The 27,291-nt window shown below is 42.5% G+C and overlaps 1 protein-coding gene across 5 annotated transcripts in view; it reads right to left on the bottom strand.

Annotated features, from left to right (window-relative positions):
* EPB41L4B (erythrocyte membrane protein band 4.1 like 4B) overlaps positions 1 to 10,161 on the bottom strand; it is a 172,557-nt gene extending 162,396 nt beyond the window's left edge. For 3 of the 5 annotated variants that reach the window (XR_010431668.1, XM_064659999.1, XM_064660020.1), the window contains exon 1: positions 9,748 to 10,160. Coding sequence is in view for 4 of the 5 variants with exons in the window: in XM_064659999.1 (XP_064516069.1) it covers positions 9,748 to 10,047 (300 nt within the window). In the remaining variant the exon portion in view is untranslated. Of the gene's footprint in view, positions 1 to 9,747 lie in introns of all 5 variants that reach the window. The other 2 variants (XM_064660011.1, XM_064660028.1) reach the window with 2 other exon arrangements.
* Positions 10,162 to 27,291: the final 17,130 nt, after the last annotated feature.

Below are 27,291 nucleotides of genomic sequence, written 5' to 3'. Positions count from 1 at the left end.
CCCATTAAAAAGAAAACCCCTCAAAATTAACATCTTCTAATTAACTGGAAGTCAAGAACAGAACTCCAGTGTGCTGCTGAGTGTCGCATGAAGAATTAATTGTGCAACACACACACTGGGCACACGCAGAGCCACCCTGCAGCTGGGTGTTCCCAGCTGCAGCTCACAACGTGGCCTTGGCAGATGAGTCTCGTGGGCAGACTCGAGACTGTAGGAGTGGTCACAGAACAGGGCTGGAAATGCTCCTCCTCAGGGAAAGGGGATGTCAGTTAAAAAGAAGAAAACATCCTGCCACCCTCTCTTCATTGCTGAACAGCAGGGAAAGAAACTAAATCACACCCAGTAACATGAAGTAGCAGGAAGAGGGAGGAAAAGAAACAAAGTCTTTTGCACAATAAAGTTATATTGCTGTACTATTAAAACAGCTCTTTCTTCCATAGAACTACAGCAGGATACCGGAATTCACATCAGTATACATCAGCATCCAAAGACCACAACATGAGAGAAATGTGGACACCACCCACGTACCACCCTGGACTTTACACTTGCAGGGTGCTGCCTTTCCTAGCAATACGACCTACTTTGAAGAATATCACCCCTCTTCACTTATTTGCTTAATTCAAAGAGATAACAGACTCACCATTCATCATCTCTCAAAGCAAAGCACTCATGGAAGGTTCATTATTCGGGAAGGATTTCTACTCAGCAAGTAGCCTGAATGTAAAACTTACATACTGAGGATCAGCATCTCCACTGAATAGTGATCTTTGTTGCAACACAATGATTGTACAGAGTACTCGTGTGTTCAGACCTGCTTATAAAAATGGAAGTTCTTGGATTCAGTCTTTTTACATAAATGTAAACTCTCAATTTAAAATCATACAATTATGACAGATCCAGAAACTACTAATAAGGTATGAAAGAGATTTATTTAAACAACAGAAAGCAGCCTTGACCAATTCTGGATGGAAACAAAGGAAAAGGAAAAACTTCATAGGACTGCTTCTCTTCTCAGAAAATTTATAAAATATTCGCTTGCATGGTTAAAGCAGGTAACATTTGGGCATTAGGTAATTCTGTATGGAGTTAATATCAACAAAAAAAGATGTGATGCAGTTAGCCTGTTTATGTTATCTATCAATAATAAAATGAGAATTTGCTCACAGCCTAGGATAATTTTAAAGCTCAACATAGGTAAGCCAAATTTCCTACCATCTAATACATAATCTAAAAGGTCTCATACAGTGAAATATACACAATAAGAAACTTTAAACTTAAAAATGGGAAGCAATATCCTTGTTTTGTCTCAGTTTAGGCCAAAAAAAGAAACAAGTTATTTCCCCAGTCAAGACTACTAACTACAAAAATCCTCTCAAGTCTACATATATTTTATATATTTACAATATACCAATGAAATAACACATACAATCAATTACTAGTGCTACAAAGAACTACCGTGAAAAGTATTATTTTCAGCAGCTACAGAAGAATTAATCCTTGGATAAGTTATCCTTTGAAATAATGCTGCAGTCTACAATAATTTAATTACAGGTCACAATCCTTAAGTTATAACACTGCTTTTCTAACTGTATATTTGATGCTGCCATGTTCATATAAATTCAAGTTCTTCAAAGGAAAGGACTAACATTCTCCACGTATTTGTGTGAAGTTACTTGTTATATTTCACAAACATTTAACTGGATTGTCTATTAGGATTTCCAGTCTCTTTATCACACAAACGGTACCACATGTATTAAAATTATGAAATACAGTAACATCTAAATTCAATGTGTTTGTCAGCATACTTAAAAAAAAAAAAAAAAAGAAAAGAAAGAAAAAGACATTTGGTATTTGTTTGGATAAACTATCTGTGGTTCCATAACAACAAGGAAGGGAAATAATCTGAATCTGTACAGATCAAAAACAAACAGCCAACATACATTAACTCTTAATATTCTTCATGTTTCATAGCTGGAGTCTGGGTCTGGCACTTCAACAAATATATCAAAATAATCTCATCACAATATAGCTAATGGTCCAGGACATATTTAAATTGATGCATAGAAATAAATGGAAATAGCAAGTCAAATGAAGAGCAGATGGTCACTCTAAACACTTCATTATCCTCCAATCCTTTTATTTCTAATGCAGAAAGAATAAAAGAACATATACCATAGTCTGCATTGGAAAACAAAACCTAAAAAAACCCCATGTATTTCTCAAGTAATTAAAATAAACTAACTAACCCAGCAACACTGTAGGATCAGTTAACAGCTGTTGAGTTCATCCTTCTAGTAAAAAAAGAAAATATTTGTACTTATCTTCATATTTACTTTCCAAAGGGCCTACAAACTCAATGACGTATATGTTCTCCCTTCTTCTCTCAACCTCCTTCCCTTCAACATAATTTGAGTTTTCAGCTCTGTTCTTGTTGTCCTATATGAAACTATGCATTTTTAAAGTGTGGAGGTTTAAGCTTTGAGCTATTTCACCAATAGCTACCAATGTTCCCTTGCGTGCTTGTAACAAACGTGGGTAGAGCCCTCCCCAAATCTTTGTTCGCGAAGCCCAGCCATGACAATGACCAATGTTCCCCTAATGTCAGCTCTACAACTGGGAATGTTTGTGACAAGCAGCCCTCACCTGCACCATTTGTGCCCTAATAGACAAGGCACTTACATTAGTCAAGCTGGCTGAACAAGCTGCTGAACCAGCCACAGACCCCTGGCCACAGCTGGGAAATTGAATTTTCCTGAGGAAGGAAGAGGACTGAGGAGCATTTCAAATTTCTGACAACTGCAGAGAAACATAGAAAATTTCCAAACTAGTAAAAGAAAATGGGACAGAGAACTACGCTCAAGGCCCGAAGCAGAAGGAAGCAGACCTCTAGTGCTCTTTAAAGTGCCTCCTAGAAGAGATCTTCCATTATGAACTGTTTCACAACAAACCCACAAAACTAAAAGAAATCTGCTCTTATTAACATGAAAGTTCATTGGATATCATGCTAGTAATATCCACACAGAAAAAGTATAGAGAATTGCTCAAGGAGGAGACTGCAAATGAGAAGGATGGGTGGAAACAGGTGGGAATTTAAAAACAGAAGCCCTGAATTGCAAAATGGACTTATGCTTGAAGAAGGTGAGACATTAAATGAAGCTAGCCTCTCAGAGAAAGTTACAGGAAAAAAGGTATTTACAGAGGGACTACAACAGAAGGACAAGGAAGCACATGAAAACAAAAAGTATGTGCAGAGAAGCAGGAATAGAGATAGCTGTCCCCTTCCTGTTTCAGAAAAGAAACTTTATATATAATTTCCAGTTTCTTTAACTTTTCAGCCTGTTTCTTCCTGTACCATCTTCGGCAATCCAAACAAAACCAGTCCTCTGCTTGCTCTCATATATGGACTGCACTTCCAAAGTCTCTTTGCTCCTATTTCCTGCCTCGAAGGAACTTCTGACATGCTCAGAGGTTCTTTTTCCTCTTCAGGACTACTACTAAGAACTCGAAGCTACAAGGTTTGCCACCCAGCAATCTAGTCTAGAACACAATCACTGGAAGAAAAACCCAAATGCATTAGATGCACACTATTGACAAAAAAAATCTCTATATTGTCAAACTGTTTCATACGTTTACTTCTTATTGACCATCTCCCTTCAAATCCACGGTGGTCTTCAATGTTCATGATCACACAACTGAGACCAGTGCAAACATCTGCTACTGAAATGCATTTCTGTGCTAATAAACAAGAAGCCCAGCCACCCACATTGACATTTCACGTGGTTAGTCTCCTAAGCACAGCTGTCTTCTAGCCCATTGCAAAAAGGATACTGAAAGAATGCATGCAACAACCTTCTCCCCATCTCTCCTCACACATAAGCTCTCCATCAGAGAATTAGTGCAGGTGCTCATACTTTTCTATTTTCATTACACTATTCTCATCATTGGCTTTCTCCCTCACTGGTTGTCAGCTCTTTGCAGCAGCACTCCCGTCATCCTGTCTGTCTCTATTGCACTGAAAAATTGTATTGGTTTTCATTAGTAACTAATGGAACTCACAAGAAGAATTTATCTAACATATGCCAAAACCAAACACTGGTTTTTGTCTCCCTCTTCTACTACGTACTGTGGCAATGTCTTTTATCTGCTGTAGATTTATTGGGGATGTTTGGCAAGCACATCAAGGGCTTAAAATTCCCTCTTCTCTCTCAAGAACCTAACACTGTGCATTTCTGAAGCATGGCTGCAGTCACGTGTGCATACCCCATCTTATTTCTATCTCTCTGGGGCTGTGTATGTTCCCGATTCTGTACGTGATTCTACTATGAATGCCTTTCCCACACCTTCAGTATACACAGCAATGCATCAAGGCATATGGAACAGGGATAACATAATTAAAGGCTATTACCAGAAGATAACACACTGAGCTCTAGCTGCAGCTATTTAATCAAAGCTGTAAGGTACTGAAAAGGCATTTCAACGTGAACTGAAGAAGCAAAAATACCCAACGCCTTCTACCTATGGAGCTTGATGAGTTTATGAAGAGGATTACTGGTGCTGGTGCTCACAGCAGCTCATGAACGCGAGAGGCCTTTCACTTTCCAGTGTTGCAAATATGCTTTTAACATTTTCCAGCAAGTACTCTAATTTTATGTTGTTGAAAAGTAACTTCTGCATAAAGAAGGCATTTTATCAATTTCATAAGTAATAAAAGCTTTAAGGAATTAATTAAAAATCCCATTCCCCATCTGATGTAATATATCTGTTTGGAGGCCAGGGGGTGGGGTAACTCCTCAGTTAGGAGACTATAGAGTACAACTTCAATTTCAGTGTCTACATGCATATTAGTGCATTTCTCTAGAGTTAATATTCACAAAATGTCATTTGGAAATCATATGTGATGTGAAAGAAAGAAAAAATGAGTTGCACTTCTCTCACAATATTTTTATCAAGTGAAATACACTAACAAATAATTATAAGATAGAGATGACTGCTCAAGAGTTAATTTTACATTTACATTTGATGTAAGCATACAGGCCAGATAGTAAATTTTGCTATGTTCATGTTACTCCAACAAGAAAAGAATACAACACATAGCAGATCAGAGATTAAGAAACAGTATTCAAGAACATTTACTATTCCTATCCTGAAGTGTTTCCATAGCAGCCGAAACAATTATTAAAACAGATACACCAAAAGGAAGGCAAAGAAATAATATGAAAGCTATCTATCTGAAAATAATTCACAAATTTGAAGAGTTATATTTGTCTTGTTCATTAAGCTAATCATTAAACATTACATACTTTCTAATACATCACACAGGTCTTTGAAGTGATGTTCACAGCAGCACAGGAATTTATTAGAGCAAGGAGATTTTTAGAAAGCAGTATTTACGACAGACAACATGTTGACTGCTGCGGATTCACAACACAGAAAATGTAAGGTATCCTAGATCTGCTTTGCAAGACAAAGATTTTCATACTGGAGTAAGCTCACTGTTTGTTCCTTGTTTTATCCCATTTTAGACTACAGAAACCCAAGGACACCCTACATGTGTTCATTCCCCTCCTGCCCTCCCACAACTTATCACAGAATACTGTTTTCAGTGGCCTTAAGAAAAGGGACATTAATTCCTGCTACTCTGGACAGTGCCACTAAATAGCCATCTTTCATATCCACCCTTTAAGCTTTCATAAGATACACCTAATTAAAAATCAGAGACTCAGGTTTAGAAATGCAAGCAATCATATCTTGTTAAGATATGTTAAGAAAAATTTGGCTTTTTGGCTTCATCTGCGAACCATCTAGAGACTGCCCATCTATGTATTAACTAGCAGGCACCATCACTCCTGCCCAAATGTCAATGCTCTTTCCTTGCATTCTTTCTGTAAGAACACAGCATCATCCATAACCAGTTTTTCTTTTATTAAAGTCACGAGTCTGTCAGAAAAACAGAAGCAAGACTGTTTTGACAACAGTGAGCAAAGTGGCCTTCCATCTGCCTACAGCAGAGTTACAAACTCAAAACAGCTAACAGTCTCCAGTGTAAGTGAGGGTGCAACACAAAGGTACTAGACAGGTTCCCAGTGGTAAAAAGAAATACACCGATAACTATGCGTGAGGGAGGAGGGATGGTTTCTAATGTAAGTGTTTTTCTCCTTGCGTCAGTTCTCATCACTAGATTTCAGATGCGCAGACATGTGGTGTCAGGTCAAGAAGAAGTAATGACACCATTTATGTTCCCCTTCCCATGGGAAATCACCCCACAGCAACAAAACTGGTCAACTGCCACTCACTTCTATACAACAGATTCAACCTTAATAGCATTTCACATTCAATACAGGGCCCTAAGGAGCTCATGGATTTAAAAAGCCATCCAGTGCATTATTCTGTTTAGAAAGAATACTTTCAAAGTACATGATTCTTGCCTTAAGAGTGAAGAAAAAAAGCCAGCATCATTAAGCAATCCTTGAAATTTCATGCAAGAAGCTGAGTGTAGAAACCATTAACCAGTGGTATATGGAGTGCTCAGAACAATTTTATATTGACATTTGTGTGGGGACAGCTGGGTAGGAAACAAGTTTGTGAAAGCTGGAGAACACCTACAAATGACACAGCACGTAGAAGGGCAGGCTAGCAGATGGGGTAGTCCGAGGGCACTGCATATGCAGTAAAAAGAATAAAATGCAAATACCCCGGAAGAAAGAGGGTAGGGAAATGCAGATAAGGAAAGGTGACTCTAGTCTAAATATTGTTACACAGCCTAGAGAAGAACAAGCTAAGGAAGGACTTGGAGATCGGGGTTGATCTCTACTTCTGTTACCACCATGAACTGACAAAAGCTTACCAGATGTGTACTTTCTGACACAGATACTACCACATAAATTACAATGTTAACCACAAAGACAGTTATCAATCAGTAGATTGTACTGATGTAGGATTAATTTCTCCCACAGCACCATCACCCCCCACATACAAGAAAACAGTGTGGCAGAACCTGATGCATTTAACCTAGCCAGAAGTGTCAGGGGTTTAGCTTTATCTGAATACTAAAAAAAACCAACATTTTTTCCACACATATAGTTAGCTTTCCTTCAGTCACATTTTTTCCGTCATTCCTCCACACAAGCAAAGAGACCCTGTAGTCTTTGAAACCCAATAAACCTTTCAATTAGTTCTAAATGAGGTCTTAAGATAGCCCAAAAAGTTGTAGTTGCAAGAGTGTTGTGTTCTATCGGCAAGTTCCTTTTCTCACTAGAAAGACAATAGAGGTGTAATGTCAGCAGATAGTAAAAAGAGCATATTTTACAGATGTCAGTATCTCCTGATATAAGTGCTTGCAAACACAATCAGCAGCACCGTGACATCCTCTGCAATCATCTCCATACTTGACTTCATGAATAAGCTGTTCATTGGTGATGAAGCCCACATTCCCTCCTTTTCATAAAATTTGAGCTGAAATGAATACACTATTTTTTTTTAATGGAAAAGATGCTACTCAATTCATTCAGCTTAACCACTCCTGTACCATAGCTTCTGAGTATTAAACCACGTTCTGTTTCAGGGCCTAATCCCATAACATCATCTAGAGCTGCAGAGCTCAGAGAAACTTTACTGATCAACTTCTATAAATGGTGCAACGCCTCTTTCAGTTTTCCACTCTCAGTGTGGGTGTTACTTTCTGTGAAAGAAAGGGAAAAAATATGAGGAACAGATATTTAATTTAACAGAACAGTTTTTAATCCTCAAAACATTGATAGCTATTACAAGTTTCAAAGTTCTCCACTAGTCTAGGGATTTTCGTGAAAAAAAATGCCAACTTCTTACTCTGTCTTTGGACAAATGAACTACGACCACCACAGGTGCAGCTCACATTTTGAAAACACTGGCATCTAGGTTTCATTTGAAAGTCAATTCAAGCAACAATGCTCCACAGCTTCTCTACTGGGCCAGCAGATACTTCCATATATTTTCATCACTCAAGGACTAAGAGTGCCATTACCTTGTTTTCTGATACTACAAAAACCTCAGACTGTCTTAAACAGGCTCTACAGCAAAAGCTGACCTCTGATAAATTAGAGTATAACCTTAAGCAAAATATTTACTGAGCTTATCGACACAGACCTCTATAAGTAAACCCTTAGCATGCTGATAACAATCATCAAGTCTACTTTAGAAAAGATTTGTGCAGAGATGTTAGGAGGAGTGCAGCAAGTTGTGAAGGAGATGTGAGGAGAGGAAATATATTAGCATTTCAAATATCTGGAAATGTACGATGTAGCCTGTAAGGCAAGGGAGGCCTGATAATGCTGGAGCAAGTGTCTCTAGGTGGCTCCGTTCACATACTTCTGTATTCACATGTAAGAGTCTTACTCAATCTCTTCGGTTTCTTTTTAAGCAGAAACAACAGGGTTGCCAAATTCCATGTTTTAGGGAAATGATGCCAATACATACAGATGATTGTTATAATGAAAGGCACCTAACAAGAGTCTAAGTGTACTCTGAAAAAAACTCTTTTACACTGCTGGATATTAAGGTAGTGCACAATTTCTCAGGTTGTTACAGTCATTATCGAGTTCTCCCACCTGTTTTTGTAGACCAAGTTAATGGCTGGTGACAATCTGAGTTGAAATGGAAAAACGATCAAATGTTTTTCAAACATGATCAACTTCCATACTATTTCATGGGAAAACTTGTGCTTCAAGAGGGAGGGAACAGGTCAGCAAAAAAGGTGTTGAGTATTTAGCAGCTGTGAGGAATGAAAAAATAACCTGTAAATAACTGACACGCACCGTGCAGCTGCCTTTAGGGGACACACAACGGGGTTCTGGGGATGCTGAAACACCTACAAACGCGGCACAACCTCACCGAGTAGGCGCAAACAACACGCGCACAGCCCCGCAGGCCGGCAACGTCCCTTCCTCATTCCTCCTGTTCAGCGACAGGAGGGGAAAAAGTTCAGCGCCGGCACCGTCCCCGAGCCCGCGGGGCCGGGCCTGGCCTGCCCGCCCGGGTGTGCCCCGGAGCCGCCCGGGGTTACCCCGGTCCCGCACCCGGGCGCCACGGGACGGGGGCAGCGCCGTCCCTTCAGCGGCGGTGTTGGAAAACAAGAACGAAGGAGGACGAGGAGACCCTCGACACGGCGGGGGCAGCGCGGCCGCGCCTCGTTCGCCCCGCGGTGCCACAGGTGCTGGGGGCTGCGAGCCGGACGGCAGCGAGGCCGAAGGCACCGCTCCCCCACGCAGCAGTCCGTGGTGCCCCCAGGCCCGGCAGTACCGTCGGGCGGGGTCTTTGGGCAGCCTTCCCGCACCAGATGGGGACACGCACAGGTAGCGCCCCGCACCGCAGGGACGACCCCTCCCGGGAGAGGCGCCGCTGAAGGCACCGCTGCAGGGGGCTGGTTTTTGGCTGCGGAGGGGAGGAGGAGAGCAGGTGCTCACCTCCCCGCTCGCTCGGGGGAGAGAGGAGAAGGACGCAGACGGCTCCAGCCGGCAGGACGGGGGCGGGCGGCGGTCATGGCGGGGAGGCGCCGCGCACCTGGCAGCAGGTGCACGCAGGCGGGGACGGCGGCGAGGAGGACGAAAGTAGCGAGGCTTTCCGGGAGAACCGCGCCTGCTGTGCGGCCGAGGGGGGGGGGGGGGGGCACTCACAGGTGCCCGTCGCCAGGGAGAGGGGGACGATGCGGAGGAGGGTAGAAGGTAGCTGCTGGCGCTGTTTTGCAGGCGGGGGAGGCGAGCGCACGCTACTCACCGGCAGCTCCACGTTGACTTCGGTCCCGTCCAGAAGAAGGACGCGGCACTGCAGCACCGGCTTGCTGCCGCCGGCCGCCGGGATGTGGACGGGGGCTCCGGCGCTGTGCACGACCCCTCCGGGGTGCGGCGAGGAGGGGAAGCCTCCCGAGCCGACGGCGGCGGCGGCGGCTCCTCGCAGCCCCCCGTCCCGCTCGTCCCCCTCGCCGCCGAGCCCACCTCGCCCGGCCCCGCGCCCGGCTCCTCGCCCGTAGCGCTGCATCGAGCGCCGGCCAAAGGTCCTGCGCAGGAACCGCAGCATCCTGGGGGCGCCCTGCCCGGCCGCTCACACCCCCGATCCCGCAGCTCCGCGCCCGGCCCCGCGGCGCCTCCCAGAGCAACGCAGCAGCGCCGCCCGCCGGGAGCCAGCCCGCGCCGGGCGCCGGCCGGACCGCCCCGGGCCGCCTGCTCCGCCCTCTGCAGCGCCGCCCGGCTCCGGCACCGCCACGGCGGGGCGGGGCGGGACGCGGCCCCTCCTGCCACCGCCCACCGGGATGGGGGACTGGCGCGGCGGGCAGGGGGAGCTGCTGAGGCGGGCGGTGGGCGGCCACCTGCGGGGGTGGCCGGGGCGGCCGCGGCGAGAGCTCCGCAGCGCGGATCGGCGCTTTCCCCCGCCGCGCTGCTCCTCCAGCAACTACTCCGGCGCCGGCCGGTGGGGTGGTGTCTGTGTGACAACCCCTCGCCACCGCCCCCGGGCCGGGGAGGGGACCGAGGCGGCGGGGGCGCGGAGCCTCTCTCCCCTGGCCGGGCTTGCCTGCGACCCGTTCTTCGCGCCGAGCGCTCTGCGCTGCCCCCGCCCCGCGTCCCTCCCGCGCCCGATCTGCCGGTCCCGCCCCTTTGGACAGGCAGGAGAGGAGATGGGGGGAATTATTTGCGAAATATAAAAAAATACAAGGCGGGGGGGATGGGGAAGTTGGCGAAGGCAGAAGGACGCATCTCGCCGGTGCTGGGTGTGGCCGAAGCGGCGGGTCCCGCGGGGAGGAGGAGGACATCGCCCCGCCTCTCCCGCCGCCGCCTACATCCCTTGTGCACCGACACGTCTGCCCGGTGTGTGAATGCCCCCGCGTTTGCCTTTGCGATCAACGCGGTCTGGTGGTTGAAGGCAACCGATGTGAGAACTTGGTCCCGTGGAAAAAGCAGTCCCTCCAGACTGTCCCGGAGTAGCACTCCCTTTCGTTTCTGTAGCTGTGAGGAAGGAGTATGGGTTTAGTTATCTGTCACAGGAGATCCATAGGTACAAATACTCTCACGGTTGCCTTGCCAAAAAGTTGAATGTTTATGTGTTCTGGCTCGGGTGGGAGAGTTTTTTGCTGAATTGCTATGTATAAAATACTGGATGTGGATCATGTCTTGCAGAAACAATCAGTGAGACTAATTCTGTCACCCTATGGTCAGATGTGATCTAAAGGACTTTGAACTGAAATAATTTGCTGCTTCTAAAGTGGTTTTTTTTCTGCTGTAGACGTTATTTCCCTTAACCTTACTTCCAGGCCCGTTTACACAAGCATGGTCCTATTAGGTATTCAGAAAGCCTGCCAAAATGTCTCAGCTTGTCATTTTTTATTGAGACTTGATAGTATTAGGTAACTGCCTGCTGCTTCTGCATCCTCTTCCGTGTTCCTTCAATGCCCTGAATCAGGTCTTGAAGTGTCTCATCAGCCAAGATAGTCACTAAACTGCATGATCTTTGGCAGAGATGTACCTGCAGCCCTTCTGCACTTCATGGCCTCATAAAAGAGCTTTTATAGAAACAGAGTGAAAAGGTGCTAATCTTTGCCTGCTAATGTTAACAATCAAGAGTAGACATTTATTACAGATTATGTTTGGGGATTTTTTTCCTAATTATTTTCATTGCATTAGGAGCAGAATTTTAATTCGTTTTCAGATCCTGAATGGTGCAGCATACCTTGGGGTTCTTTCACTGCTTTGAACACTGTGAATATAGCCCAGTCCCATAAAGCTGGTTTACGTGCCGCAAGAAGCACAAATGATCTTAATGGTTGGAAAGTCAGCAGAAATACTGTTGTCTCTTGAGGGAGCTACAGCAATTTCAGTGCAAAGGAGATTGGGGTGGAAGACGGGTCTTGCATCACTTGGGACTGGCCTGGCAGAAAACCGAGTAAGTCTTTTGCCATGCTAAAAATCTTCTTTACTCTGAAGCTGTGAGACTTCAGCCCTTAGTATCTTTCAACTTCTGTCATGAAAACAAAAGTCTGATATTTTAAAATGTATAAACCTAGGCTCGCTTGATTTGCATTAGCAGCACACATGATGCAGGCCAACGGCCATACCCCAGAGGCAGTCCTGTATTTACAGAACTGCTATAGAGATGCTGAAGTCCTGTTAAATCTCATGTTAAGAAATATGAGGTAACACTCACAGTAAAGGATCTTCTGGAAGGAACTGGTGGTGGGAGGAAATAAAGCTGGTTCCTTAGTAGCCAGCCTCTCTTGGAGTAAAACAATTCCACCGTTATTTTGTCTCATGTTACCAGCAGAGCTATCTTTAGCCCTGAAACAAAAACCTTGAACAACTGTGGGTACTGAGGATGCCTTGATACAAGATGAGAGGTATTTAAACTAGCATTTACATTTACAAAAATTCAGATTTATACTTATATGTTCCACCTATCTACATCCTCTCTCCATGTTCAAATGGGCAAGCCCTAAAGGGACTCGGTTTGTTGGTACATATATCATGCAGTCCCTCCTCAGTGTCTGCTGCTTGCTGACTTCCAATGAGAGACACAAGCAGAAACTGCCATGGTCCTCATCTGCACTGTAGTTAAGAGCATTACTTTTAAATCTTTATCAAAATAGTCTTCCACTGCAGCATTCACCTCCCATGAAGTGCTCCAGTCTCCACTGGGAGTCATGATTTGATCACTACCCCAGGAAAGGTGGTGACCTAGGCAAACCACTTGTACGAACCCATATTGAAGTTCTGATAGCAGTCCCTCCAAGTAACAAGTCTTACCAATGACTTTGCCATAGTGCTAAGCAGTGTATAAATGGAAGAGCATTTATCAAAATTGCTGCTGACATTGGGGTAGCAGCAGCAAGATGAGGAATCAGTAACCATTACAGACACTGTTGTTGGTCATGGCTAAATAAAAGTTTGATACTACATAGAAGTTTGATAAGCACTTTATTCTTGCTCTTTCATTCAGAGTTTTGGTTTTGTTCAAATCCTATCTGAAAGCTTTTGGAAAGCTTTGATATGGAGCCAGCCGTGTAATGGGGTTGGGGAGCAAGCCACAGACAGTTCTGTGAAGACTTTTCTCCTGCAGTGGGCAAACATGTGCTTCCTGGACATCAGAGACCTCTTTCTTGTTTTACTTTGTCACGGCAATCACATTTATGGATTTTTCCTGCCCTGCCAGACTTTCACTCTATGCAAAGGAGTGTTCTAAATTTAATTTGCATGCAGATAGAGTTTCTTTTTCTGCAGTTTTGAAGAAATGTTATCTTTACTGAGTAACTTAAACAGGCTTATATTTTGCAAAGTTCTGCCAAGATATGTTTTGTTACAGGCATTACTTAGTCGAAACTTACATAAAAAGATTCAAAGAGCAAGTATTGGTGCAAACCCAAATGTCTTTGGTAATAAAAGTGGGGGGGGGGGGGGAAAGAAACTTGAGGAGTTATGACAAATGTTCACTCAGGCTTTTGGATATTAATTTTTTGGGTATTATTTTCTAAACATATAAATGAAATTAAATTGTTTTGTTAAACATTTCATTAAAGGAGATACTTTTCAGCATTAGTATTCATTGGATTACAACATTCATGTAATACTTTTGGCTTTTCTCTCTATTTATTTCCACCAAAAGCATGTCTGTTGTATAAACAGGTCTAATGTCATTGTTTTTCAGTATTGTTATATATATAGATACAGATTAAGAATAAAATGCAAAGGTAATTCTGAATTACGACGCTGAGGATAATTTGCATTTCTAGGCCATCTTTCAGCTAGAGAGATCCCAAAGCACTTTCACTAAAAAAAAAGGAAAATTATATGTAGAACTATTTCACCAACACTGAAACGCAGCAGCTGTTTAAGAGCAAAGAAAAATGCTAAGACTCTCTCTCTTACAATTGTAATGGAAATATGCATTTGAATAGACAGAAAGTTATGCAAATCATATGGCCATGATGCTGGCGTAAGTGGATGTATTCCTGCAAAAGGTACCACGTGATTGTAGGTAGTCAGGACTTTCCTTTATCATGCTCTACTCCAAGTGTTATAAAAGACCTCCATTAAGAAAACAAAATTAATACTTCTCCATTTGGAATACCAGTGTTACAGTAGGCACCTACTGCTGTTCATGTTAATCGTTATATACTGAAAAAAACCCCCAATATTTTCTGTTAGAATAAATAAAATAATAGCTCATTCCAGAATAAGTGTGTCCACTCAAAGAGCTGTTCTAGCATATCCAGAGAGGTTTGTTGATAAAGATGTAAGAGCAAGACCTCTCCCATTGGAACATCTACAGAAAGAAAATATTTCTTGCTGAGTGAACACTTTGCAATGCCTCTTGTCCCTCTAATAAGCAAATTCAATATGACTTATTCAGATGTTCTTTCCTTTAGTGAGAATTTTATCAGGTTTGTACTGACCTCAATGCATAGAAATTATTTATTTTCAAACCCATGATTAGGTTTAAAGCATTAATGAAAAAAAGTTTTCAATGCTTTGTTGAATTGCAAAGATAATAGATGCTCAGCTGAAAAATTGAAGCATCTTTCCACTCTTGAACTGTTTTGATTTTAATCTTTGCTGAGCCTAGAAGACTCCTCAGAATATTAGCTATAAACAAACATCACATGATAAAACACTAATGTTTTCTAGAAGTATTTTCTAACAGTAATTATGTATATTTTAATTATATCTTCACTGAAAATAGATATCCATGGCTTCTTGTGCTGTGCAGGAATAAATAAGGTCTGAATTTTGCAGCAGAAATACCTTTGACTGACACTGCAATGCTGAATGGGACCTTGTATAGGTCTGATGGGGCAATGAACCAGTTGTGAAAAGTGTTGGAAACCTTCAACATGTACTGAAAATCAAGCTGGCAATAAACCAAGGTGAATGTTATAATGAATAAGCATCACATTAGATTTGGATAATGAAAAGAAGTGTAAGTCAGATACTCTAGATACTCCACTGCTAGGATGTTAGGCTGGCAGCAGAAAGGAGATCCTCTTCTCAGGTGGAGACTTTGACTCTTCACCCTTTGAATTGTTTCAGAGACCAGGGGACAGAAGGCCCGGGTGCTGTACTTTAAGAGGAGGAACTTATTGGAGACCAACTAGTCAAAAAATGAAGAGTTGAGTCGAGAAAAGTAAGTATTTCTAAGGGAATAAAAATGGAAATGCAACAGAAAAGAAAAAGATGCAGCCACTGATATGGCTGCTGAGTCAGTTTATTTGTCCTGTGTTTACCATTAACAAGAAAACAGGAAGAAAAAAAACAGATCTGAAAGACTGAACTATCAGTGCATATAGGTGAAATAAAAGTAATTTTTTAAAAAAAAAAAGACAATTTTTATTTCCAATTTGTAAACTTACATTATCTAGCACAGGTTTTGCTGAAACCAGAGGGATGTGGAAACAAATTTTGGACATATTACAAAGTTGTTTCATCAAGTAGAAATGTTCTGTTGTTTTTTCGAAACTGCCTTTTCCTAAACAGCTAACAGCTCATTCTAGAACATGAAAATATTAATTAAAATGTTATCTGTATCTGTCTGATAACCTGAGTATAAAATGAAATAACACTATCTACTTCATAATGAACAAGAAACTTTACCCCAATAGTAAAACTGCATAGGTGTTTGCAAGAGGAAAACTGTAGGAAGACTGAATCAGTTATTCATCCCACAGCACGGCTTTTCATTTCTGTTGTATGACAAAGCTACAGGTAAGCGTACAATCCTTTCCTGTGTGTACATGGACTTTAACTTCCAAGACTGGTTGTCAGACACAGATGCAAGTTTATTCCAGTAAATAAAAAAAATCTCTGGTAGGGTTGGAAAACAGTATCTCTTTGTAATATGGGACCTGGAGGGGAAAAATATTTTAAAGATTTAAGTGACTATTTGATCACTAAAGTTTCCTGACATGCTCCTTTTCTACTGAGTTTGTGGGGTTTTTGTTTCATAAGAAGTACAGCACCAGCTGAAGGAAATCTCATCCAAATAATTCTCCTCTCCTTCCCCTTCTCCATAAAATATTAATATGTATATGTACTGTCAACAAAGGCTCCTTCTTGCCCAACATTTTCTTCTTATTATTGCACCGTGCTATGCACACTGTCCTGTGTCATCTGGCAATGACGGCATCAGAAAGCTCTAATGTTCTTCTGAGTCTGTTTTCTTTCTCTTGTCACATAAACACATTTTTATATAACAGTATTTTTAGCCTCTCTGCATCCACTGTCAGATGATAGCAGTGTAAGGTGGAGAGACACTTAGACCACAGAAAGAGCCATGATGCTGCTGAAGGGTAGAAAAGGGTTCATTTCACCTTTCTCTTGAGATCTTCCCATGCCTATGGCAATTCACCAGTTGGAGTCACTGGGAAAAACTTCTGGCAAGTTTGCAGATGCTCTTTCCTGAAACCAAAAGTAGTGGAGTATGCAGAAAGATCAGAAAGATCCTCCTTATATCACTGGAAGGAAATTTTTATCCTGTGAATTTCAACAGGAGGAAAGACAGTGAGTCCCAAGCATGCAGAGAAATTAATTTATTTTCCTCATCTTTCTAAAGTCAGTGATACATAAAGACATGTTTCCTCTAAAATACAAACATGAAAGGCTGCTTCTGCTCAGAAGACATGGCTGCATAATGACAGAGTGCTGGCTACCACATCCTGAACAGGATGAGTTTTAAAAAAAGAACCATAGAAGGATGATTAATGTCATATGTGTCCTTTATATGTATCCCAATGCTTAATTATAAAGAAATATTTTTACGATATTTTCATAAGAAAGCTTGATAACTTTGGCAATATTATAACGCATTGCTGAAGAGATGGAAACAACTATTTCTTTGTTTAACTCTATTTCCCTTAAGTGTAGTCCCAGTTACAGGGTGCAAGAAATCTGTCTATAAATAAAGTCACTCTAAAAACAAACATGACTTGATACAGAGAATTGCCTGAAATTAACACATCCATTTACATACCTTCATTTTTATAAGAACAATAATCCCCACATATTTGCTCCAAAATACTTGGCATGCTTTCAGCCCCACCTGAACTCAGTTGACTGGGTGCAGATTTATTTCGAATGCAGTTGCATGACTCTGACTCCTTCGACAGTTTAAATGTATGGACTCTTCTAACAGCTGCAGCACAGAAAACATCTGTTTTACACCCTGATAGATGGGATCACTTGCAGACATGAAAAGTCACTGGGTGGCTTTAGGTGAAGCTTGGAGATTCGCGGAGTGTTCCTTTCCTGTTCACTGGTGTGAAGCCATGCAGAGAGAAGTTTGCTGGGCTAGACGGAATTTTTTTACCCTGGCAGCTCATGAAAGAGCAAGGCATGTGTCATTCAAATTGTTAATATATAGTGAAAATAATTGTAAGCCTATTTAAATGTAAGTTCTTTCATATTGTGTAGATCATTGTGTTAAAACTCTTAGCAATTAAAGAAAAAAAATCCAAGCTAGAAATAAAGAAAATGTTAGTAGTTGTACCTCACTGTAATCCCTTTTCCTGCTGAAAGCACAACAGATGTTTGATTCCCATGTTTACAGTTTTAGAGGCAAGCATAAAAAAAAAAATTGTGCTAACAGGCAGACAACCATAAGTATTCTCTGTTTGGATATTTAAGTATTCTCACCATCATAGATGAGCAAAATTAAATGGGAAAACAGACTAGGCTGTAAACATTTTCTCGTTGAGGTTGCTTTGCATGGTGCAAGAGGACCAATGGTAGGGTGAAGGATACCAACTGCTCCCCTCCTGCACTCCAGGGAGGTGAGGCGACCTTTTGAAGGGAGGTGGGAAGAAAAGGGAGATCTCAACTCTGCTAGACCTGGTCCTCCACAGGAGTATAGCACCATGTTACCATCTCAGCCAGGGCCCAAAACTTACCCCAGGACCATCAAGACAAACACTAGCAGCTATCAGCCTGGAAGCCCATAATGTTCAAGCTCCAGTGTGTCCAAACTAGGATCCTATTTACTGGAGAAATGGAGCCAATATAATTTATATGACCTGAGAGAAAAAGAGTTTCAGTGTGCTACTGGTGTAGCTCTTGAATGTGGAGAAATGGGCTGCTTATTTTTGTCAGGAGTTCTAATGTTTTCACAGGCTTTGATGGGAGATTAAATTAAAAAAATTAAAAAAACCAGGGGTTTGTGGTTTTTCAATGTCTTTTGAAATTGCTGAGCATGTTTATACAGTTATCCAGAAAAGGTAAATAGAAATGTACTGAATTAGGTTTACATGTAGACATTGAGATAAAGCATTATGGTTGAAATCTTGCTTTCACCATCTCTCTTAAATGTTAGCAGTTGATGTTCTGTATTCTCAGCAATTAATGTTTTATTGCATTTGAAAACTGGAGCAGAGAGAGACTCTCAAACTCGGAGCTGCAACAAGTACATCCAGTGAGAAAAGCTGGCAAAACTCAAATCAGAACTGAAGTACAGACAAATGCTGATGACAGTGATACAGTCTTCAGTGATGGCAGAGCCCAGGCTGTAGGCAGCTGTTGGATGCAGTGGGAAGCTGGGATTGGGTCCCTCCCCAGACTGTGGGAACACCAGTGCTGCATTTGCATAATGGCGCAAGCTAATATTAGGAGCGGCTGGGCTCCCAAGCAGGAGGTTACCAAGGGTTCTTTCACTGTGGGAGGAAGACTCACCACTCGAGTAAAAAAAAAAATAAATAGGATGGAGATGAGTGTTTACTTGTTGATGCACAAGTTCTTTGAAGGACCAGCTTCTCAGAGAATTGTGTTTTGGATGAATACACCTGGCCCCTTGGCCAGTCAGACAGTTTCTGTGAAAGACCCCCTTAGGCATGGGAAGAAAAGGTGATCTTCTTTTACTTTTCAAGAACAACAGAAGAAATGAGACAGTGCATAGCCTTGCCTAGTGCCTGGTGTCACCGAGTGCTCTCTCTGAATGTCTTGTCATGGCTTCTTGCACATCACCCTTCCCTCAAACGCTGAATCCAAGCATGAATTTTATTCTTTCTCTGGCCCAATCATGGAAATTTGAGTTTTTCATAAAGATGAAACCTGAATTTTTCAAGCACATTGACAGAAAGATATTACTTTACAGGCTTCAGATAGTCCAGAAAGTAACATTGTCAGGTATAAGTTAGAATTGAAGTGTATCTCTGGAAAATTGCCTCTTATCTGTCTACCTAACAAAGGCTGTCTCCATCCTGCCTGGTGAAGTAACTCCCTGCTTGCCAAGACCAAATGTGTAGTTAAGGTATTTATTCAGTTCCTAAAATGTATCTATACCTGCCTGGAGGCATATCTACATAGACTAGAGAGTTATTTATGTAAAAACAAGAAAGCAAACCCAGAGCAATATAGCCTCCTCTGGTAAAAAGTCAGACAAAAACATCCCACTCACATGTGAGAATTGAAAACCCTTCAGGCCTGGCTTCAGGCAAAAAACTCCGCAGATAAGATAAGCCTGGCACCAATCCCAAACTGGATCCCAAACTGGAGCTCTGCCCGGCCAACTGGGAGAGCTGGGAGCCGTCCAGGGGTAATACCTCCAGCTCTGAGATACAGAGGAAGCATCAGAAAGGGTGCGAAGAGCTCCCTGGCTGCTTCTGCTGCTGGTGGAGGGAAGGGGTGAGCAGGGAGGTAGCCACACTCCTGATCTTAAATAACCTTTTGTATGGAGTATAACCACTGGCTGAGCAGACAGTGCAATACTAACACCAATCTTTCCACAACAGAAATACATTTTGACAGATGGGTAACTGGCTGTGGTGGCTGTGGGTGGCCTTGAAGTCTAGTCGCAGGTAAAATGCATCCGAAATGCTGATTCAGGACAGAGCTAATGATCATACTAACAAGAATGATGGTCTGCATTTTGCTTTCTGGCTGGAATCTTCCTACTGCCTCCTTTGGCTGTCATAGTTAATAGCGCAATTATAGATCTTGCCTATCAGCTAATGTATAATTTTACAAATCTCAATCAGGAGTTGATGAGAATCCCACTGCCAGCATGGAACCTGGCTCTTCACCCAACAAGCAGCAGGGTTGTCTAACATCCCACATCACAGCAGGAAATTGGTCCTTTCTAGTCTTCCTGATACAGAGAGATTTGAAGGAGATTTTGGAGGTATAAGGTCATTCAAAATGAAAGAAATTAAAAATAAAAGAATCAATATTTAAAATAATTACATTAATCTGACAATATGAACTTGGCAAAGAAATGAGTAAAGCTCCAAATAATAAAATTAAAGAAATATAGAACTGCTTTTCTATTCTTTCTCTTTGCAGCTGGTGTTGCTGTAGCAGCATGGAAAGGAGTTAAAGCTATGCTAATCTTCCTCCTGAGAAGTGTCAGGAAAGAAGGGTGCCTGTGCCTGTCCTACTCCTGTGCCTGCAGTGAGTCATATTGCTTTTGCTTCCATCCAGCTAGTGGTGGGCAAAGTCTGATATCCAGTCTACAAGCAGAGAAGGAGTAGTCATGGTCATATTGCTTGCCTAACAGGATGGTCAGTCGCTTTTTGTTGGTTCAGAAGCAGCACTATTTGTGTATAGGGAAAAGGAAAGGTTGCACTCTTGGAGCTGAGTTGGTTGCTAGCTAGTTGGTTGCCCTGAAAGTGGCACACTGGGATGTATCAGCTCATCAGACCTCTCTGCCTGGGAAGGTTTGTTCTCTGCCTCCCTCCAGCTCTGCTTAGAAAGAAGAGAGTGTTGTGTGGATCACTCTCTCTCTCACATGAAGGGAAAGGGTCCTCATGTGTGGCCATAAGGGAGTTATTGTTCTACTCCTCCGTCCGTCCCACAGGCATAACAATACATGTAGCAAGACGTGTGGAGTGAAGGGTGTGCTCGAATAGTACTGCTCTTTTGTCAAGTACAAAGCAACTGCAGCTTAGGTATACTTCAGTTTGCCTTATTTAGGTGGAATTAACAGAGTTCATGTGCACTCCCTCAGTCTATTTCTGGTATTTTCTAGTTTATGTAACAAATCTTTCATATCAGTTTGGGCCCACATCCCATAAGAGTATTCTGGGCAGATTTGAACGTTAGGTGACAATCACAAGGAAACCAAAGTAAATATACAGCCAAGAGTGAGCCAGTGGCAGAAAAATGGACTGGATGCCTTTGCTGATGATAGGACCTGCAATTTTATCTGACTTGGCTGTTCAGGGAAAAGTGACATGAATGTTTGAAAGCTACCCACTCAGTATGTCAATATGCAGTCACCTCACCTTTGTTTTCTGAGCTAGAGCTCTGTCATCTGATAACACCTAAAAATTAGAAAATAAAATGAACCAAAAGGCATGTATAAAACCTCACAGCAGCACCGAATTTCACACAGTTAATTAAAATGCCTAATTGGATTAGCAAACAATAATTTGGATTATTAGATTTGCCACACAGCAGTTTCCAAATGCATGATGAATCCCGACAAGTGCAAATACTCTCTGTTAAGTGGGGCAGCAGCTGAAGTGCTCTTATTCTTCCAAAGTATAGCTTGGAAACATCATTCTGAAATCCTTAATAAAAACAAACAAACAAAAAAGGGAAGCAGCGTGTCCCATCCCTGGAAGTGTACAAGGCTTTGAGCCCCTTGCTCTGGTGGAAGGTGTCCTTGCAGGGGAGTTGGGACTAAGGTTCCTTCCAATCCAAACCATTCTATGATTCTCAGGAGCACTTGAAACAAATAAACCAAAGCAAACCCAAACAAACACTTTGCTCTAAGTCCATGATTATCACTAGCATTTACTAATTTGTTAAGCCTGACTTATGGTTCACTTCAGCAGCTTGATTTTTCAGGTTGAACTGAGAACCTCTGCTTTGAAAATACATGTCCATATATGCCATGTCCGTATCTAAACTGAGCAGCAACATCAAATATTTAAAATCATTAGTCTTGGAATGGTCATTACTCTGACTCTGTATCCACTGCTCTGAACAATCTCACAATAAAAGGAGATATTGAGCTAGTGCTTAGTTTTGAGAATACCTGGAAGCCAAGGTATCTATAGTAGAACTAGCAAACAAATAGCATGGATTTAGCTAGATTAGTGGCTGCTGATCTTTCCAGGCAATAATCTTTCATATCTGACAAAAGACAAACTGATTTAGATGTCTGACATTTTGCAAACATGGTTAAAATTTAAAGGATGGAAATGCAGGGAGGAAGTCTGGCACTTATCAGAATACAAAACTCTAAAGCCGATCAGATGTCTGATTCCTAAAGAAAAGCCTAGGAATTGGAAGTGCTGCAAATGGAATTTCACTATAGAAGCTTGCTGGAAATGTCACTGAAATATGATTCCCAGTAATTATTTGTAGCCCTGGACAAGTATCATTGTTCCTGATCAGCAGTGTGAAAGTAACATAAAGTGAATATGTGGAATTCTGTCTAAAACAAACAGCTCGACATTATTTGCTCAACTAGTGAGGAGTATTGTTGCTGTGAATGCCAGCCATAATAGAAGTCTGAGCACAATATTTCAATAATAGCTTGAATAATCTTTGATCAAAGAGCAACAGGGTGGTACTAAGAGCCAGACAGATTAAATCTTCCTCAGAGAAGAATATGGAGTCCCAGGCCTCACCACTGCTCCAGATGAATTGACTGGAGGGACTGGTCTTTTCTCATGCAAGGGATGCAAGCAGGCAGCAAGTGAGCAGGGAGGGAGCAGAGCAGGGCCATGTTCCTTGAGCAAGGCTATGGTGACACCTACACCTCTGTAAGTGTACAAGAAGGACAATGAATTAATCCCCACAGAGAAACACACTGTCCCTGTAATATCCCTGTGACTGTCTTCCTCCTTCAGTCTGAGGGAAAGGAGTCACAGCTTGGGCCTGAATTACCTTTGGCTGTCAGATTTGAGGGGCTAGTCCAAGTCCTGACTGTTGTTGGACTGCCCTTCTCCATCCACTTGCTCAGTTTCTCACTGTATCTCACAGCAGTTAATTCTTTCTGGGCCCAGAAAGTAGCAAAGAAACTGGAAGAAAGATGTGAGGATAATGGTTATCACCTGCCCGCTGCCTGCTGCAAGCTGCAAAACGAAAGACAGTGTCCAGATAGATGTACACCTGTGAGACACTGTATTTGAATGGATTTATGTGACAGTCACCCCTCTGCTGAGTACTGCCAGATGCCCAAAGCCTTGATGTCTGGCTATCCAGCATAGGGAAAATAGTGACGTGAAGTGTGAGCACATGTGAAGAGCTGGAGACTGCAGGCAGGGCAATCCCTTCCATCTCCCTGCATCTCACTGTGGAGATATCGCTTGCTTCCCTACAAGAAACTGTGCCTCAGCCACCTTATGCAAATTTTAGCCCAAGGCAGAGGAGGGTCTGTGGCTGCATGGTGACAGCAAAACAGAGCAGTTTCATCACAAAACTCCTGCTTCCACACTAAGGAAAAAGCATTTGGATGCAAGGCTATTGTCTTGTAATACCTGCCATTGCAGTACAAAAATTGTTAGGTATCCTACCTGTAATGAATATGTACCTGTGGCTTTCCCTATACACAGAAAGAGGGGATTGGAAAGCATATTGTGCATTCAGTCCTTGGTATTGCAGACTGTCCTACCATCTGGATTTGTACTTCATTTTAAGGTGACTCTTGGTAAATCAAAGTTGTTTGCAGTCTGCAAAATAAAGAACAAAAAGGTGGGCAGTGAATGTAAGAGGGGACCTCATCAATGTCTATAAGTATCTGAAGAGAGGGTGTCAAGGGGAGGGATCCAGGCTCTTCTCAGTGGTGCCGAGCAACAGGATGAGAGGCAATAGGCAGAAACTGAAGCAAAGGAAGTTCTACATGAACACGAGGAAGAATCTCTTTACTATGCAGGTGACCGTGCAGTGGAACAGGTTGCCAGAGAGAGTGTGGTGTCTTCCTCAAGAACCGTCTAGATGCAATCCTGTGCCATGTGCTGTAGGATGACCCTGCTTGAGCAGGTAGGATCATATGACCTGCTGTGGTCCCTTCCAACCTCACCCATTCTGTGATTTTGTGTAAGTGCTGTACACTAGTCTGCTTAGGAAAATGCATCCCCAAACTGAATCCTGCCTCCCCAAGACTTAAGCCCTGCACTGCTTATCTTTGAAGGTGTACAGAATAACAATCTCCAGTGTGTACATACAGATTCTGAGTTATTTAGGCAAGTCTGGCAGCACCACGTCAGCCAGCTTAACCAAATAATCTACTTGTTCTTAGTGCTTTCCCTCATTAAAGCATTTACAAACCCTACCTTAATTAAAGTTCACAGCAGTCCTGCAAGTTAACAAAATGTCATTATCCCAATTTTACAGATGAAAAAATTGCTGTACTTGAGAGCACAGAAGGAGACAGTTTTAGCGGTAGGATTAGCCATAGGGACCTCTTGGCTCTGTGCAGCATAGCCAGCCTCCAATGACACTGAATGTGCTCTCAGAGATGCTGAAAACATTGCTCTCTCTTAGGGCTCCCTTGCAGTCTGTGTTTGCTGTCTGCAAGGTGACAAAGGAGACTGATCTGGATGCTGACATCTCCTGTTATCCCATACTTACCTTACAGAACCAGGCCGTGCCAGGTATGTGCTAAGGAAAAGGAGGAAATCAGCAACATGACCTTGCTTGAGCTACTGTGGCATCTAAGAGAGCTGCCCTGTGAACAAAAAGGGGCCACAAACAACTTACAGCAATCTGAGGCCGGGCCAAGCCACAGCAGGCACTGTACCACCTTTGACCGCTGCTGGATTCCAAAGGGCTTAGGACTTAATCCCCAAACCATGCTGCCTCGCTGAGCCAAAAACATAGTGGTGACCACAAACATATCAAGGATGTCTAGCAAGCTGAGGCAAACAGTGATCCAAATGGTGTGCCATTTGCAACTCACCTGAGTGATGCAAGGGACAAATTTCTACTCTGAGTCATGCAGCAGAGATGTGAAGCTGGGTCTCCCACCTTTTGAGTCACTACCCTAGCCAGAAGGCTCAGGTGGATGCAGCTGACATTCCTACACCTTCCATTTTCATGTAAATATTTAAAAGGCTTTATTTTTCCCAATAAGAACGGAAAACCCCATTCTACATGTTAAAAAAGTTCATCACCAGAAAGCAGGATCATCACCTGCTACTCAGCTGAACACAAAACGTTTGGGTCAAAAGGCACCTCAGGATGTCTCTAGTCCTACTTCCTGCTCAAAGCAGGGTCAAGTCTGAAATCAGACCAGGTTGCTCAGGGTTTTGTCTAGCTGTGTCTTGAAAACCTCCTAGGATGGAGGTTGCACAACAACCCTGGGTAACCTGCTCTAATGCCTAATTTTCCTCATGATGATTTGTTTTTCCTTATATCCAGTTGGAACCAGTTGGACTGGTGTCCTAGAAAGTAGTGTGTCATTTCACCTGTGGCCACTTAAGTAGAAGTTTAAACTTCTACTTAAAAATAGTAAAAAAAGGAGACATGGAAACTTTTCAATATGGATTTTAGTACAGTAGCACTATGTCAACATCTCGTGCTGAAGGCTCATGGTTACATCAGAAATATGGTAAGACTTTTTTTTTCCTTCTTTCTTTCTTTTTTTTTTTTTTGGCAGAATGCAGCAGCTTTTTAAAAACTCAGTGTTATTTCATTTCCCCCCTTGATTTTTATGAGACACTGCTTTCATGTCCCTGAAACTGATCAGAGGTCTCTAAATCTATCAAGTTTGCGTCACGTCTTAATACCCTAAGGCATAGGTATCACGATTGTGATTTACTCCTGCAATTCACCTATTATATTTGTGTTGCATCAGTAATATTAGTCACCTGTTACTTTTTGGAAATTCTTTTATAAAAGCATAATAGTCAAATTTTCTTGTGAAGTTATTTCTATATTTACTTATCTAACTTGAAGGGTAGGCCGTGAAAAAAGTGTAGTGCAGGATCTAAACTTCACCTGAATCACTCCTTAGTAATTATATATACACGAAAGCCAGCAACTCTGTGTGCTATGTGAGTGAAGAAGGTAATGTGGGTCTCATTTGGCTTTGATTGTTGTGACATCCTGTGTTGGAATAACCCTAATATTGATCTGGTTGTCTCTGTAAGAGTGTATGGCATAGCTATGTAACACTCTGCTATGTTTATTTTGTTCTGTGTGCAGGAGTTACTGCACCCACCTGCCAGATAGCTGATGTATTCCTTTGTCTGGTAAACAAGAGAAATGTAGCATGGACTCTCCCAGAAATCAATGGACAAGAGAGTGAGGAGTTGGATGTAACTGCTATTAGAGTGTGCCAAAAGTGACAACAGGCTATTCTACCGTTGTTATCTTCTGGGGGGAAATTAATGGAAGGATCCTTCCCATGGAATGAAATACAGATGCATACTATGCTAAAGCTGTAGCGGTCCAGCCTTCAGACACTGCCATTTGCTCATGCATATTGAGGTCCATGGCCTCCTACACCTCAGATTGCAAATGCAATCATAGTAATCAGTGGCCACATTTACTGGTGAGCACTGAAGCCCCACTGTGAGTCATCCAAGACCTTGGTCTGCTTACTCCTACCTCATGAGTTCCTTGCTGCTGTCATTATCTTCCCCCTCTCAGCTTTCATCTAATCTGCACTGCATCAGCAGGAGTAAAACATACAGGGCAGCCAGCTCTGCCATGTTTGAAGGGAGAAATGAAGCAGGGAAGCCTGATTGGACCAATGGACTGATATCACTGAGTAACAAGGGGAGTCGTGGTCCTGAACTGTGGCTCAGTGGTTAACTCAGAGCAGCTGCCATGACTGTCTTTGTTCAGGAGAATACTGAGTTTTGTAATTTTCACTGCTCCTTTTCCCCATTTTTTCCCCCTATTTTCACTGTTTCTTTACCTTGGTGGGAGTCAGAGAGACAAAGCCATGAGCTGGTTTAGGCCCTGCTTAGACCGTAGGTGCCACAGCACTGCTGCCAAAGGAGCTGGCTGAGTGGAGAGGTGAATTTGCACTGAGGTCCCTGCTGTCAAGACAGGCCTGGGAGCGGTATCCAGCCAATGAGTTAAAGCCTAACTCAGGTTTACTTATGTGACCTGCGGTGGCTGCAGTGTAGGCATATGGTCTATTTTACTGGAAGCCAAAAAGTGACAATTATTTTTAACTCAGTCTTAAGCATGGAACTGCACTCTTATTCTTAACCAAGATGAGTAAGACACAATAAGAGACTTATTCTCATCCACTTTTTCCTCCCCTTTCTCCCCAAAAGAAAGATTTTTGTTGGTATCTACGATCTCTGTTTTGAACAATCATGGTTTCAATGTGTAAGTGTCTGATGTGAAAAATACCTCTCTTCTTTGACAGAAGTTGACAAATACCTCA

The sequence above is a fragment of the Pseudopipra pipra genome, chromosome 1 (genome assembly GCF_036250125.1).
Source record: "Pseudopipra pipra isolate bDixPip1 chromosome 1, bDixPip1.hap1, whole genome shotgun sequence".
Taxonomy (NCBI): domain Eukaryota; kingdom Metazoa; phylum Chordata; class Aves; order Passeriformes; family Pipridae; genus Pseudopipra; species Pseudopipra pipra.
This window is presented reverse-complemented; position numbering and strand designations above follow the sequence as displayed.